The sequence below is a fragment of the Miniopterus natalensis genome, chromosome 15 (assembly GCF_054644295.1).
Source record: "Miniopterus natalensis isolate mMinNat1 chromosome 15, mMinNat1.hap1, whole genome shotgun sequence".
Taxonomy (NCBI): Eukaryota; Metazoa; Chordata; class Mammalia; order Chiroptera; family Miniopteridae; genus Miniopterus; species Miniopterus natalensis.
The window spans coordinates 12,980,538-12,997,299 of NC_142095.1; the positions used below are offsets into that span (position 1 = coordinate 12,980,538).

The 16,762-nt window shown below is 37.7% G+C and overlaps 1 protein-coding gene across 12 annotated transcripts in view; it reads right to left on the reverse strand.

The window, feature by feature from the left end:
* RBMS3 (RNA binding motif single stranded interacting protein 3) overlaps positions 1–16,762 on the reverse strand; it is a 640,734-nt gene that overhangs the window by 410,374 nt on the left and 213,598 nt on the right. For 8 of the 12 annotated variants that reach the window (XM_016198811.2, XM_016198812.2, XM_016198810.2 and 5 more), the window contains one exon: positions 16,283–16,452. In XM_016198811.2, the coding sequence (XP_016054297.1) occupies positions 16,283–16,452 (170 nt within the window). Of the gene's footprint in view, positions 1–16,282; positions 16,456–16,762 lie in introns of those variants that run through there. The other 4 variants (XM_087824903.1, XM_016198819.2, XM_087824905.1 and 1 more) reach the window with 1 other exon arrangement.

Consider the following 16,762-nt stretch of genomic DNA (forward strand, 5'->3'; position numbering starts at 1 on the left):
GGCTATGTGAACTTCACCCAGAAAAATGGACATTTAAGCACACTTTCTAAAGGTTATGTTTATTTTAGTGGTTCCTGAGAATACCAGCTTTTACCTAAATTTCTTCTGTTTAATATAAAATGCTTGGTTTGAGCTACTAGGGAAGGATAGTGCCAATGTGTATTTCTCTCCATTCATTTCATGTTTGCTATGTTTTTGTAAACCCTAACCTAGATCCCCTATAGAAAATCAAGCAAACAAAGGTCAGATAACTTGGTGGGACATTAATGATGAATAACTCCTTTGGCTCAACAGCTGAAACTGTTTCTTCTCTCCATATCTCCTGGACTGGTTCCAATTCTTTGCACAAAATACACCAAACGACACTTGAAGTTGACTCACCTATCTTGTTGCTAATACGGGCTTATGGGCATTCTAGGTGCCAGGAAAATTTAATTGGTTATCATGTAGATATTTGGAATCATAGAGCTCCCTTTGACAATGGGAATGGATCTCTAAACAGGACAAACACTCATCTAAGTTTGTGAAATTCATTTTTGAGTGAAGTATTCAGTATTTAAACTAATAACAGGTTTCTCCCTTACACTATGCATCTGAGCTTACTTTGTGACCTACACAGTCAGAAGGCCATTTTAAGAAATCTGATCTTTGGTATAAATTTTACAGAAATCGTGGGTTCTAGATCACAGAGGAAACCATATGAGGATGCTCATCATTGGAATAATATCACAAGCTCTAAAAACAAGAGGCAGCTAATAAACCACTGGCCAATTGCATCTTGTTTCCATTGGTCCAGACTGTACGAAATGGCACCTGTGCTTTGTCTGTTTTGAACTGATTCACACACCCATGTGTGTTCTTGCCCATGAAATATACAACAGCAAGATAAACAAGTTGAGGTTCAACTAGGAGGGAGCCTTCCTATTAGGAGCTAGTTATTATACATATCACAGTGAAAAGCTATTAGCTTCTTACAGAGGGAGGAATAAAACTCTATCATTGGGCATTTCTATCACACTGATAACCAGGAAAGAGTAGCTTCCATTTGAAACACAATGTCATATTTTTTGGATATATCATCATATTTGAGAGTTTTTCATGCTTTTTTAAAAAAGGGAGAAAGGACATTAATGCAAACAAAACACTTTCTGCTGAAGTGTTCTACCCCAAACTAGACACTCAACACTATTTCTTTAGTAGTTATGACCCAGATGCTACACTAACTGCACATCATAGGTATATTGCTTTGGCAGAATTTTGCAATTAATTACTTTTCATGCAGTTGCTTAGAAAGTCATTCCTTTGTGCCCACTGGCAGGCAGTTCTGACACTGGAGTTTGTACTATGGTTTGGTGTCACCAAAAACTAATATAAAAGTAATTTTCCTCCTCTCAATACATCTGTAGGATTGAAATACCCAAGTTCTCAATCATGTTTAATATTAAAAGTGTTTTGAGTCTTTATTTAGAAGTTTGGTGATGTTTTTTGTGACCAGAGATATGCCACAGGGACTTAACTCTTGTTTATATCCATTAGCCTATGGCAGGGATTTTCAACCTTTTTCAGCTCATGGCACACAAACTAATTACTAAAATTCTATGAGGTGATTCATTCACACTGGACAACTATTGTTGCGTTGTTGGCTGTTGTGATTTTTAAAATTTGACAATCTAAGGGAAAATAGGTCAGTGCCCCTGACTAAAAAGTCAGGTATTGCACGTTTTAAAAATTCTTGTGGCACAGGGGCTGAAAATCACTGGCTTATGATAACACTGGTTTCATTTTATGTGTTGTTTCCGTTAAAGCAGCAGTTTCCAAATACCGATCAAGGACATTAAGTGAGCACAGTTCTTGTTAGCAGTTGCCTGGGACCGAGGAGTCGCCAGGATGTGGGACTTTCATGATGAAACTGGGAAAGTCCAGGACAAGCCAGAAATAGTCAATCACTGTACCTGTAAAGTGCTTGTAACAGTGTCTGGCACAGAGCACCTCGAAAATGTCAGCACTCGCTCTCATTGTCCTTTCGGCTGGAATTCAAACGTGCCATGAATATGAGCGCATTCATCTTCCCGGGAATTAGTGTGAAGCTGTAACCTAATAAACACTGCCCTTTTGCTTTACAGTTAGAGTGAAACAGAGTCACACACACACAGACAGAGGAGCAAGGGCTCGGTGATGATGTCAAGGTCCACAGAAAATCACTTGCCGCCCAGACAAAACGGGCCTGGCCTGGCAGCGGTCCCTGGAAATACGTCCCCTGCCTTTCTCAGAGGTGCCGCCCATTATTCCTGCAAGGTGACTCCTCTTGTAAAGTTTGAAACCGGAGGAGCCTGTAACAGTTCTCTGATAACCTCATTTCTAGTTCTTACTTGCACGGCTTGCAGCTTTTTTTCTGGCTTGTGGTCATGAAAGTCTCCCAAGGACACTTTATCCAATAAAGCACGTGGGCAACTGTAGCAATCACCGAGTTCACCGTGGGACTGTGCCACGGTCCTATGTTGAGACACGCAGGTCCTCTACTGATTGTGTCTCTGGCTTGCCCTGTGCTGTCGAGGCAGGAATCCGTGAAACAAATCAGCTCCCTTCAAACGTGGTCGCTTTCCTAAGATTCCTGTGCAAGAGTCAGCAAGGTTCAATTTTTTAGGTAGCAAATCAATGTCAGGCCCAGTTGCCTTTGAAAGCTTGTGTGCAGGGCGGTCATTACCAATAACCATGGTCTGTGTGTTGAACGGGGAAGGCAATTGTGTTTATGTAGAAAGTGTAGAAGAAAAGAATCACAGAACACCAGAGCTAGAAAGGACTTGGGATAGTGTGTTGTGATAGCACGGCTTCAGTTCAGAGCTAGAAATCATTGGATCAGATGACCACTAGCTTCACACAGAATGTTTATACTGGGAGCAAATTAATTTCAGTTTATAAGGGGAAAGTTCTTATAAGCATAACACTCACTCCATACAGGCCCTACGTTAGTGTTTTTCTTGTATTAACTCATTTAATTCTCTTAACAACCCTAAGCAGGAGGTACCATTACTACATCCATTTTATACAACGAGAAACTGAGGAACAGAGAAGTAGTGTAACTTGTCCAAGGACACATAGCTAATAAATGATAGATTTGACAGTGGAGCCCAGAGTGTTCTCATAATGATGTAAAAAGAACAAAGCTATAGGTACTGAGAACTGGAATAACAGGATCTCTGAATATTCAAAGAAAGATATCAACTGAAACCAAGTTTGACACACATCTGAATTTATATACTGATGAAAGGATATTTCAGTAATTGATATGATTTAAGCATCTGTGCCCCTGATTCTAACTTTAGTGTAATTATTGAAATAAATAAAAGCCTCTAGTTAGCAAAAAATAATTTTAAAAAAATTGTTTAATGCACTGAGGAAACACTTTCTAAAGATAGACTTCGTAAGATAATTTAGTTCATAAAAACTGATTCAAGTAAAACCAAACTCAACATGTTCATTCAGAAATAAAATCTAAGTGACATCAGAATTACCATTAATTTACGCACAGTGACTAAGATTACTGAATATGCTTTAAAAAGCTTTACTATACTCAAGAGTTAAAATGTTTGGCATCAATTTGATTCCAAAACTTCCATTTTATTTTTAAAATGCATATCATTACATCATATTTATGCACTACAACTATAAATGTTTTAAAATTTTTTTGCACTATATTTTAATTTTCATCCTTTAGACAGAACCCAAATTGTATGTGTTTATCTTGATACTGTGGCTGTTTATAGAAAAGATATACCACTACACAACAGATAGCAATAAGACTGAAAACAGTAGAAGATAATATAAGTGTTCACGGATACAGAGAGATAAAAAAGACAGGAATAATATAAAAACCAAAATATATGCTTCGTTTGAATGCTTAATCCTTAAAATTACAGGTGAACTCCACTTACTTCAGTCCTGTTATAGAAATACCAATGGCAATAACGATTTTTGACACTGAACACATCGCATAAGTGAATAATAGTAACTAGCACTTACTAAGGGTTCAATGGGTATCAGTCGCTGATAGACTCAGATGGTCTAATGACTCAACCAAGCTTCCACAACTAGTAAGTGGTTAATGAGAACCCAGAACTGACTCAAAATTCTCCACTCCTCTCATGGAATGATGCTACCTCCTTGCTTTCTTTAGTTCGGTGAGTTTAAATTGTGAACTTCCTAGCCAGTGATTGTATTTTTAAACAGCTTTTAGGATGATGGAAATGCTTTATGTCATGTTGGCTAGGTAGGTGCATACATTTGTCAAAACTCATCAAGTTCTACACTTAAAATGAGTGCATTTAATTTTACTCCTCAATACTGTTGATTTAAAAACTAAACAACAAATCTATTTACAAAAATTTCAGGGGCATATTTATTGTACAAAATAAAGTTCTCATTGATCAAGAGACACCACAGTGTTAGAGATGTCTTGCATATGATAACAGATAAAAAGTAAAGCAGATGGTTTCTAAACTTTGTTTTAAGAATAAATTGTAACCATAACTGATTCTCAATCCTATGATTAAATAACACATGCAAATCAAACTACTGCCAATTTTCAGATGAAAAGCTGTCATTTTTAATATGACAAATACACAGAGGTGTATTTCCAGGGAACACTTTCATGTGTGTTTTTCATCAATAGTCCCTTATATTGTGGCCCGAGAAGTCATTTGGTTGCAAAGAGAAATCCATAGGAAAATTCCAGAGCCAAAAAAAAAACCTTTCAGCAAACACTGTTCAATGAGCACAAATTGCTTTGCGTTAGGTACAGAATTAGCCATCAGTGGCACATTGTGATCCATTTGACAGCTGAAACTTTATGGCTCAGGCAAGAATAAATGGTTATTTCCTGCCTCAGTAGCAACACTGAGTGAGTAAGCAAAGTATTGATCTTTATTTAGTTCTTTAAATACATTTGACTCACATTATCCTGAGACTTCCCTCCAAAACTCTCCTTGGGATCTACACAATAAAAAGTCTTCATATTCAAAACATTTCTTCCCTCACTCCAGTGGTACAACTTTGAATGCCAGGGTCTAAGATAAAATCCTGCTTCCTATGTCTCCCACTATGAACTCAAGATCTGCCCTGGAACAAGTTTTAGGATACAAGTCCACTAAAATCATTTTGACATTACTAATGAATGCAGGCTTTATTCAGTCATTAAATATTTGTCAGGCACCACTTAAATACCTGGAACTGTGCTAGGCACTGGTGTACAAAAGCAAACAAGAGAATTCTACTGTCCTCAAAAGTTTATAGTTAAGAAAGGTGAGAAGGAGAAGAGAGAAAGAGAATTAAAGAGGCAGATGATAAACAGATAGAGACAGAGGTAGAGAGAGAGAGAGAGAGAAATAGAGATACACAGAGACAGAGATAGATGATGATAGAGATAGAGACAGAGATAGAGATAGAGACAGAGATGGAAATTGAGATAAAGATAGAGATAGAGATAGAGATAGAGATGATAGAGATAGAAATAGGGATAGAGATAGATAGGGAGATAGAGATAGACAGAGACAGAGATAGAGACAGATAGAGATAGATAGAGATGATAGACATAGAGATAAAGGTGATAGAGATGATAGACATAGAGATAGAGATGATAGAGATAGAGATAGGTAGAGATAGAGATGGAGATAGAGAGAGATAATGGGATAGAGATAGAGAGATAGAGATAGAGATGATAGAGATAGAGATGATAGATAGAGATAGAGATAGAGATAGAGATAGAGATAGAGATAGAGATGATAGAGATAGAGATAGAGATAGAGATAGAGGTAGAGGTAGAGATGATAGATAGAGATAGATAGAGATAGAGATAGAGACAGAGATAGAGATAGAGATAGAGATAGAGATAGAGATAGAGATAGAGATAGAGATAGAGATAGAGATAGAGATAGAGATGATAGAGATAGAGATAGAGAGATGGAGATGGAGATGGAGATGGAGATGGAGATGGAGATGGGGATGGGGATGGGGATGGAGATAGAGAGAGAGAGAGAGAGAGAGAGGGATAGAGAGAATGAGAGAGGTAGATAATGAATAAACCAAAACATCAGTGAGACATTTTTAGAAAAGATAACTATTTAGATATAGTTTGGGCACAAAGGAAAAATAGGCATTTCCATTTGGAAGAATGGTCAGGTAATGAGCCCGAAGAAAGGCCTACCAAGTGGTTCAGCATTTACCCCTTTACAAAGACTGCCCTGGTCAAGCTTGTCCATGGCCTTGATGCTGCTGAATCCAAGTGTAACTTTTCTGTTGGTACCTTTCTTAACCTCTCAACAGTATTCAACGCACTTGATTATCCTGCCTTCTTGAGACATTTTCTTCTCCCAGCTTCTATAATACCCCCCTTCTGCCTTTCTGGATTTCCTTTGTCTCACTGGTTATTCCTTTACAAATTCTCGTCTTGGTTCTCCCCCTCTCAGAACCTCGGAATGTTGAGCTGTGTAACCACTTTCCTTTGCTTGCTATATGCATACCCTATGTAGGACTCATAATTAAGAGAGGAAACTATTAAACCAAGCTCCTTAAACACTGGACTTGACAATTACCAGTTGTGTAACCTTGGGAAAGTGCTTAACTTGTGTCATTGATTTTTCAGCTATAAAATGGGGGTTGTCATGAGATATAAATGAGTTAACACATGATCTATGAAGCACTTACATGTAAAATACTTAGAATAATGTTTAGCACATATTAGGCACTATATTACTGTATCAGTACAACTTGTTCAAATGCCATTTATAAAGCTCAGTGATGCCCTTTCTATATATTTGAATCTAAACTCTGCTTTGAAAGCAGTCATATATCAAACTGCCAACTTGCATCTCATTTTAGATGTCAAAGAGGAACTAGAAAATAACAAGACTGAGGAGAACTCTTGATTTATGTCCACTCAAAACTGCTCCTTCTACAGTCCTCCTTATTTTATTAAATTACTCTATACAATCTCTAAATACTAAAGCCCAAATCTGAGAATTATCCCTAATTTCCCTTTCGCTTAACCTGACTACCATGTTCAATTCATCAGTAATTTCTATCATAACTGTCTCCAAAACATATCCAGAATCCATCACAACTAACTTCCTCTACCCTATTATTCTACCCCAAGCCATCCCCACCTCCTTCCTGGATTTCCACAATGGCCTCTTTGCTCATTTGCTTGCCTCTCTCATACTCCCCTAAAATCCACTCTTTATAATAGTAAGAACAAGTTTTCTTAAAAAAGAAATAAATTAGGGAAAAATCCAATCTTTATACTCTTTGCTGATTTAGCCCTGGTATAGCTTTTTTTTTTTTTTTTTTAGTTTCATTTCTTATTATTCCCATCGTTCGTTACCCACTATTCTTTTGCTATTCTATCTGACCTTCTTTGTGTTCCTCAAAGACATTAAGTTTATTTCCACCTTTGGGCTCTTGTACAGGCTCTCTGGCATCTGCCTGAAGTGTTCTTCTTCATGCATATTGTATTCCTGACCCTTTCTTGACATTGAAATTTCATCACAAGGTCACCCAGTCAATAGTAACCTCTCAGTCTTTACATACGACCTCCTTTTCATGGCATTTAATTCTTTTTATGGCATATTATGTTATCTTTTTAAATTATTCATTCATTCATGTATTGTCTCTCCCCCTTAGAATGCAAATTCTATGCAGAGACTCACCAGCCCTAAAGCAATCTGCAGCACTTGGCAAATAAATGACACTCAATAAATACTTTTGAATAAATAAGCAAATAAACTATGGCAGTTGTGAAAGAGAAGAGATGTTGGGTATCATAAACACCAAACAATTGGAATCTATGCACCTTGGGAACTGTTTCTAGGTTGGGGAAAAGGGTGTCTCCAAGTTTTGTTTTTTTGTTTTTAATTTCAGTGACTGGATAGATACTGGTGCCATTCACAGAGAAAGAAAACACTGAAAAAGAAACAAGTCCAGGAACAGTCTTTGTAGGACATTGAGTTTCATAGCTCTTAAGATTCAAATTTGGAATTGTCCAGGGAATAATGAAATATGGACCTAGGGCTAGAAGAAACAGATCTGTATGGGCTAGAGGTATAGATTTAATAATAATCAGAATAGCTGAAATTATTAAGTAGAGAAGAACAAAAGAGTTTGTGGAGTGAGAAGAGAGGAGGTCAACACTCTGGAAAACACCAAAATATTCAAGAGGCCAGTAGAGGAAAAGATGCTGGAAAGAAGAATCTCAAAAAACAAGGAGGGGCTCAGGAAAGAGGGGCAGGATAGCCAAGGAGGAAGAAAGTTTTGACAATGAAGGAGAGGTCAACAGGGTCAAGGAACAGAGAGATCAAATTAAAAAAAGACTAAAAACTAGTCAGCTCTGTTTGGCAATTAGAAGATCATTGGTCATCTGGAAAACAAGATGCCATCTGAACTTTCCAGAACCTGCTCTTGAACCCCAAGTTCCTCAAAATTTCATGCACACAGCAAATCTGCTTGGAATTCAACTTCTCGCAGACCTCCAGGACTTTACTTGGCACATCCAAAAAAAGCTGATGATACCCTTTCCCATCACCCCTTTTTCTGCCTGTGCTACCTCCAACATGGTAACCTAAGTTAACTGATGCTCTCGGCGATTTCATTTTAATTTTTCTCTCTCTTTCTAGGATACATATAAAAAAGTGTTATCAGCTATCAGCAATTTAAATAAATAGATTTTTTAAAATCATGGGCATTTAGCAGAATCTTCTTCATCTAAAGTAGTGGAAACAATAATAAATGAATGTTCAATGAATCAGTGGGACAATAATTTCTAGGATGCCCCCCAAATGCTGATTATTTTTTAAGATTTGCTAGATTTATATTCACTAGACTATAGTTAGTAAGAAAAATAGGAATATATATATAGAGAGAGAGAGAGACAGAGAGAGAGAGAAAGAAGTTTAATAGCATGAGTCAAAATAGGAAGGGTTTCTTGCTTAATCATCAATTAAATGCAAACATTATTAAAAAGTGAAATATTGAAGAAATGTTGGCTTATGAAAATTATGTGAAGAAGGAATGTGAGATCCTTCCAAACACATTCTAAAAGCATTTTTGGAGACCTATTCACATCTAAATTTAAATATTCCATTTTGTAATCAGAAAGTCCAATTCATTGTAAAATTACCTTAATAAATTTTTTTTAAGTCTTATAGTTAATTAAAATCAAATTGGTAGCTCCTATGAAATTTCTAGATTCTATAAAAGTCAGAGCAAGGAAGTTAAGACGAAGGATTAAATTATGTTTTCTGATTAGTGTGGGCAGCATTTGCTCAAGGGGTCCTCAAACTTTGTTCCATGTTAGAATAACCTAAGCAAGCTTTTAAAATTTTCAGTGTCAAAGCAGACCCCATGCTAGTGAACTCAAACTCCTCGGGAGTGAAATTCAGGCATCAGTATTTTTTAAAGCTCCTCAAGGGATTCTCATGAGCAGCCATGGATCTGAGCACTCGTGACTTATGCTACCCTTGTTCTCATTAAATGAATGTTTTAATGGTTTATGAATAAGGGCTTTGAAGTCAGAGCCGGGTTTTGAATCCTGGTGGCTGTGTAAACTTGGACCGGACCCTTAACCCTTTGAGTCTCAACTTACTTAACTATCATTCGGTAATTATTGTTGCCAGTTCATAGGGCTAGTTTGAACATTAAATAAGGTAATGTAAAAACAGACTACATAGTATGTAATACACAATAAAAGTTGTTCATAATACATATAAGTGCAAAATATATTATTAACAAGTATTTATTAATTACAAACTAGGCCTGGTTTACAATACATACTCGGCAAATAAGCCAGTACCTGAGTCTGAATTAATATATGTGACCAAGTGTCAGCTCCATGCTGACTCAGTGGATTCAGAATATATATAGAGAGAGAGAGAAAGAGAGAGAGAAAGTTTAATAGTATGAGTCAAAATAGGAAGAGTTTCTTGCTTAATCATCAGTTAAATGCAAACGTTATTAAAAAGTGAAATGTTTGGGCCTGAAAGCCGCTCTCTCATTTAAATCACACAGGGGCAGAGTCCAGCCGCCTCCTCCTCACACCTGCCGCCACACAGATTTATGACACCTCAAAAGCAGCTGCGCAATTTGAGTCCGACTTGCAGGAGAAAGCTCCTAATAAATTTCCCCGGGATTTATTAGAGGGAACTTTTAAATCTTCGATGACACAGTAAGAAAGAACTCAGAGAGTGTCCAGTCCTGTCGCCCTTATTTCCTCGGTTGCTCCGAGTGCATGACGACTTGTTTTCCTTTGCTGTGTCTGCACGGCCTGACAGATGCCTGTGACAAGGTTGCTTTGCAGTTGATAAAAGGTTTGATTGTGTCGGGGCGTTTGTCAGGCCGGCTGACAGGCCGCGCATAACGGGCTCTGCGCGGGCCGGGCCGCAGGGCTCCAGCCAGCTCCGCGGCTCCGCCTGCAGCGCTCACCTGGGCCAGGCGCCCAGCGGGGCGGGGAAAATTCCGGGGGATTAGCTTGGGCAGCCCCCAGCTCCTGAGCACAAACACTCCGACTTTGTTCCCAGTTCACTGTGGGTGTTTCTCGTCTGTTGTTAAATGTTAAAGTGACATTTACAGCTTCAATTTAAAGGGAGCCATGCTAGGGTGTCAGGGCTTGAGCAAGAAGAACATGTGCAGAGAAAAATGCGGGGCAGGGCAGCTGACTTTCTGGTCTTCTGGCAATGATTGGAAATATGTGTGCATCTACCTAAGAGTGTCCCTCCTGTGCCTTCACTCTGCTTCAGGTGGCCTTAGCAGCAGCGTGGTCACTGTGGAACAGAAGAACAATTTACTCTGTAGCAGCACAAGGCTGGTATTGGCTCCAGATTAGTTAACTGAGTGCAAGTGGTGGCGATGTCCAGCGAGGGCCTTCTAAGAGCACTGTATTTGTTAAAACTTATGCCGTGAGAATGATTAGATAAAAGGTATTGTTCACATGGAAAATATAAACACATTAATGAGTTTTCTTTCCATTTAAAATTCTGTCCATTATGTTAAATGCTTGGTTTTATTTTTTAAGAGCAATTTCAATGGGTTTCAAGGGAATGTTTACAATAATATAATAGAAGTTTCCAATTTCTTTGAGGGAGGAAATATAGCTTAATATGCGAAAAATAATTATATCACGAAAATTTTATTGGGTCCAAAAAAGTTGCAATGCTCTCTCTTTATTAAGGCAAATCTATCTTTTCCCACTTCTATCTCCTCTTCTTGAAATAAGCATAAAAGGCATATAATCCAAGAACTACACCCATAGTCTCCAACTGGTAAGCCATCCCATGAATATAATTATATAATCAATTGGAGTTTTAGTTTTCATTATAGAGCTCACCCTTGAACAACATGGGCTTGAACTGCACAGGTCCACTTATACGTAGAATGTTTTCAGTAAATTTATCGGAAAAATTTTTGAAGATTTTCTTACTACCACTTAAGCAATCGTATCAATTACACTAGACTACCAAAAAGCAATCATATTGCTCCTTCTTGGTTATCAATGCACAAATTGTTATACCTGTAAATAAATATGAATTTATCTTTCACATTGTCTTTTCATTTTTGTTGTCTAATGTTAGTTATACATGTAACATCTACAGTGTTTTGCATCATATATGACAAATTGATATACATACTGATAGATGCTTTATCTTGTAAACAGATGACCTAAATTTATGATATTGATAAATACAGTAAAGTACTGTAAATGTATCTTACCTTCCTTATGATTTTCTTAATAATATTTCTTCCCTCTAGCTGACTTTATGGTAAGAATAAAGTATGTAACACATATAACATATGAAATATATAGTAGTTGACTGTTATATTATTGGTAAGGCTTCTGGTCATCAGCAGGCTATTAGTAGTTAAGTTTTGGGGGAGTCTAAAGTTATATGCAGATATGTGACTTCATGGGGAGTGTCAGTATCCCTAACCCCATATTGTTCAAGGGTCCACTCTATTTGCCTTTAGTGCTTTTAATATTGCAGCCACTCAATGTTTAATAGTATATTGATGACCCATTCATGACTGGGTAAGAAAAATAGACTAAAAATCAATGATTTGGGTCCTATTTTGTGCTACTTCGCTGTTTCTTTTTGGAGCTCATTTGATTGTCTCTCAAGTCCTTGCTTTTTAATGGGAAAATAAGTGCATATGAAAAAAGACATCTTTCACCACACATAATTGTTCCAGCAACACCATTATTAATTCTCACTCCTGTTTCTCCAGCCCTAACTTATTCTTCCTGATCACTTTTCACTGTTCCTACTCTGACTGTTCCTTGACCTCGGGGGATCCTTTCTTTCCACTATGTAGGTGGAGTTATCTTTTGAAACAAATTCTGACTATGTTACCTTCCTGTTTGTGACAATTCAATGATTTTCTCCATTGCTTAAAGCTCCTAATATGATATACAAAGGGATCAACTTATTTCTCTCCATGTTTCCAGCTCATACTACCCCTTACTCCAACTCCCTCTCTCTGCTGTCACCACACTGGCCTTGTTTTCAACCTTTTATCTTTGCCATGCTCCCTTCAGCCATTGGTTCAACAGGCATAAAGTTCCTTCCATCTGGAATGTTCTTCTCTTCCTTCCTCACTTATTACTCCTCCTGATCTTTGCTCGACTGTCATTTCCTCAGAGATGCCTTTCCTCATTGCCCTAACAAGGTATAATCCCATGTTACAAAGACTACTAGGTCCATGCTCCTTTATTGCATTTACAGTGCAATTTTATAGCAAATCATAGGATTATTTAATTGATGTCCTATTTCGTCTAGGAGAATATTAGCTCTACTAAAGCTAGGCCTTTCTCTAAATTTACTCACCACTGAATCTTCAGCCCAGTATCTGGTATGCAACAGAGGTGCTCTGTAAATATTTCTTGATTGAGAACACAATAAAGTTCCTTGAGAATTCTCAAGATGAAGACATTACAAGGTATTTCCTACAAGATACACAATGTAATGTATTCGTTCCAAAACATAGTTATAACTAGAGATTTTCCATGGAGCAGTCATTCTTCATGTCTATTAGTTTTCATTTTTTTTCTTGTCTTCATTTTTTAATTTTACTTGCAGTCCAAACATAGGAGCTTTGGTGTTGACTGTGAGTGGAATACTTCAACAGAATTTGCTCTCATATGACTCATGGTGAAATAATGCAATTGCTTTCCTTTAATATCATTTTCTTGCTGTTCATTAGTATTAACATGAATATTGCATTCAAATACCAGATGATTCCATATATCTATGCCCTTTTTTGTATATCTCTATTTTCTATCATTTCATTAGTATGGATATTAGCAAATATTGCATTTTCTATATTATATGATAATATTAACTCTAAAATACTTACAATTCCATTGGAATAAACATAGTAAGTTCATTTAAACCAACAAATATTATCTGCTTTAAAAATGAAATTATTTTAAATTGTTGCATGAGTAATAGAAATGCAAAATGATATACATCTTTACAAGACTACTAATGTAAAACGGTAATGAGCAATGTAAGAGCGGAAACAGGATTTTACATTTGACCTGCATTGGTCTTGTACCAAAGGCATCTCTAGCCATTAGCTCATAGTCATGCAGCTGTAATCACTTTAGATTGTGGCCCCAACAACCCTGCAAAAGGGGACTGGTGAAAGATACCAAAGGTGGCCCAGAGCAGGTTTTATTGCTAACTAACAAGGGCCTCAATAAAATAACATAATTTTAGAATAAAAAAAAATTAAAAGATTATCGAGTTCAAACACATTATTTTATACATGGGGGAAACTAAAGCTAAGAGGGGACAAATCATTTGTCTAATGCCAATACCCAGTTGGTGGGCCAGCCAGGGCTGAAACCCAGATTGCTCAGCGCACAGCTATTTCTACTACATTCCATTGCCTGATCACATTAGTTCTGTAAGATTCTCTAGGAAAATGAATCTAAGCAATAAACCCCAGGTCTAGACCACTTCAGTAGCTGGAAAACCCATAAACATTTTTTTATAATAACATGAGCCACATCTTATTAGCTAGCAAAAATTAATATGAACAAGTAACCATTATCCTCTGTGCACTTAGCATTCTTTAAATTTCTCAAATGAACATAAGAAATATTAACAAAACTCCTTTTCTCAAAAATAATGTTTCTATATCACTAAATTTCTTTGCTGAATTAAAAATGCCAATACAGGCTTTTAGGGAACACTTTCCATTTGTACATTTCTAGCAACATTTTTTGCAGAAATGGGCACTGATACAGGATGTCATAGTATCATGCTCTATCAGCGGTATGTTCATAAACTAGCTCTCCCCCCCAGAAATAAGACATAAAAATTTTTAAAAGCCCTGATGTGTAAGGCTCCCTTCTTCCTGTGACATAAATCCTCCCACCATGGCCAACCTCAAGATACTGAGTCTGTAACAAATTACAGAATTCCAGGATATTTAACAATTGGCTCTAGTGCACCAATCAGAGGCAGCTCCAGCCACCACTGATACTACAGGGAGGAAACTGAGGCTCAAAGAGAGTCAATGATCTGCCTCAAGATCATAGAGTAGCTGTGCAGGTCGAAATACAGAGAAGTACAGCTCAACAACCTTCATATATTAAGTGAAGCCTGATGCATTAGAAGTAGTCAGTGGTCTTCATATTATTGCAGAGAAATGCATCCCAAAAAAACCAGCACCATCAACACCACCACGGAGCCTGTGAGAAATGCATATGCTTGGGCTTCTCCCCAGACCTAGTGAATCTTGGGCCCCAGAAATCTGTGTTTCAGTGAATGCTCTGACTAGTATAGAGCAATGGGAAACAATCTTTCTGTAATATCCAAGATTTTTTTTTTATGAATGAGATTCATATACAAAATAAAATTAATATCTACCCTTCTTTTTCACATCAGATTCCATTACAGAAAATACTTTGTCTGAAGCTTCTCACAAAAAGTCCGCAATCTTTCACATTTTCAAAGACCTTACTTTTCAAAATGGTTTAGATTTTTCTAACAGCAACAACAAAACGTGAGTGATTTACCCTCCAATTTTCAATCTCAACATTTCATAGACCAAAAGCTAACATATATTCATATGTCTTAGTCCTGGCACATTTTGTTCCTTTTTTTAAAACTGCTTCTAAATAATTTTTTTTCAAAGTGCCCCCACCCTCATGCACATTCTGCCTAGTCAACTGGTTATATTTTAGCATATTTGTGTTTTGGTTTATCTGCCACTTCCTGTTGTTTTGCCATTTGTTCCCAATCTTATAAACCAGAACAAAGGCAAATAAATACTGTCTGCTTTGTTTTCCTCTTCCAATATTTCAGAGGTTGGAAAATATACAAAATAAATATCCTCTCAACCTTCTTGTAAAAGCATTGCAAAAGAGAAAAAGAACAATTGAGTAATAGTTTCCCCTAATTTAAAAATACGCAGCTAAGGCACAATCAAATAACAAAATGCTGTGCTGATATTACTTTGAAAATCATCAGGCAATAATCTAAAAACACAAATCTATGATTCTTAATTCAGTATCTATTATTAATTTTACCTGGATTATATATTTACATATGTTCAATTTATTTTCTAAGAAATAAGAGAGTTAATAACATGTGTTGGTAGATAATGGAATAATGGAAAAATTTTGGAAGGGCATTTAATCACTAGCACATTTCCTAGAAAATGTAAAGCTACTTGGTGAGTGCAGTTCGTGGCCATGGTGGAAAACAGCTTCACTGAATTAGAGAATTTGCCTCATAATTTTCCAAATACCTGGTTCCCATTGAACTGAGGTTTACCAAGAACTGGCCAGAAAAGCTTTGCAACACAGGTGTGAACTGTCCTGACATCTACCACCTCTTCTGAGTTTTTTATATTTTCCTCACTAATAATTTGGGGGGGGGGAGGAGAAAAAAAAAAGGCAGCTTTTTTCATGAGATTCCTCATTGGAGTCAATGGTTTGAGGGCCCAACTCAATACTTGCCCATCAGATTCCTGGTGAACACATGCATATCCACCAGCACTCCCATGCACATCTGCTCAAGGACCCCCATTTCCACACCATAGAGTAAACAAGTGTCATTCCCTAAGGTACCATGGCCTAAGATCTGAAACTGAAACCCCACTCATACAACAGTCTTCCTCACTGAGACACCAATGAATGGGTGTATGACATAGAGAACCCAGCCCTGTGTGGTCTGAGCCCGCGTGGGCGAGCGTGTGGTTTGGAAGCGGCGCAGAGCAGAAGGGCACTTACGGTTGGCACAGCTTGATTAGGTCCTGGTCAGTGGTGCCTGGTGGGAGGCCTCGAATGTACAGGTTGGTTTTACTCAACTGTTCCCCGCTGCTGTTGTTGCTGCTGTTGTTGCTGCTGCTGTTTGTGCTGGGGCTGGGAGGAGCCATGGGGTGGGGAGCTGGTGCATAGGACTGCTGGAAACAGAAAAGGCTGTTACTGGAAAAACAAAGCCAGCACCTATCCCAGGCCAGCAGAGCACCTGAAAGCAACCAACGCAAGCACCTCGGCCTCTCCAATCCACACACGCACACACATATATCACTACTCTGGGGACTTCTGGGAACAAAAGACACCTTTCCCCCCTTGGCCCTGTATTTGGAGCTGCAGAAGCTTGCCATTAATGGGACATAAAGAAGTTCCCAGGTGCTCCTGACAGTAGCCTATGGCTTCGGAGTGTGTCCACTGTGATTCTCCTTAGTTCTTTAAAGCAGCGTGTTATCT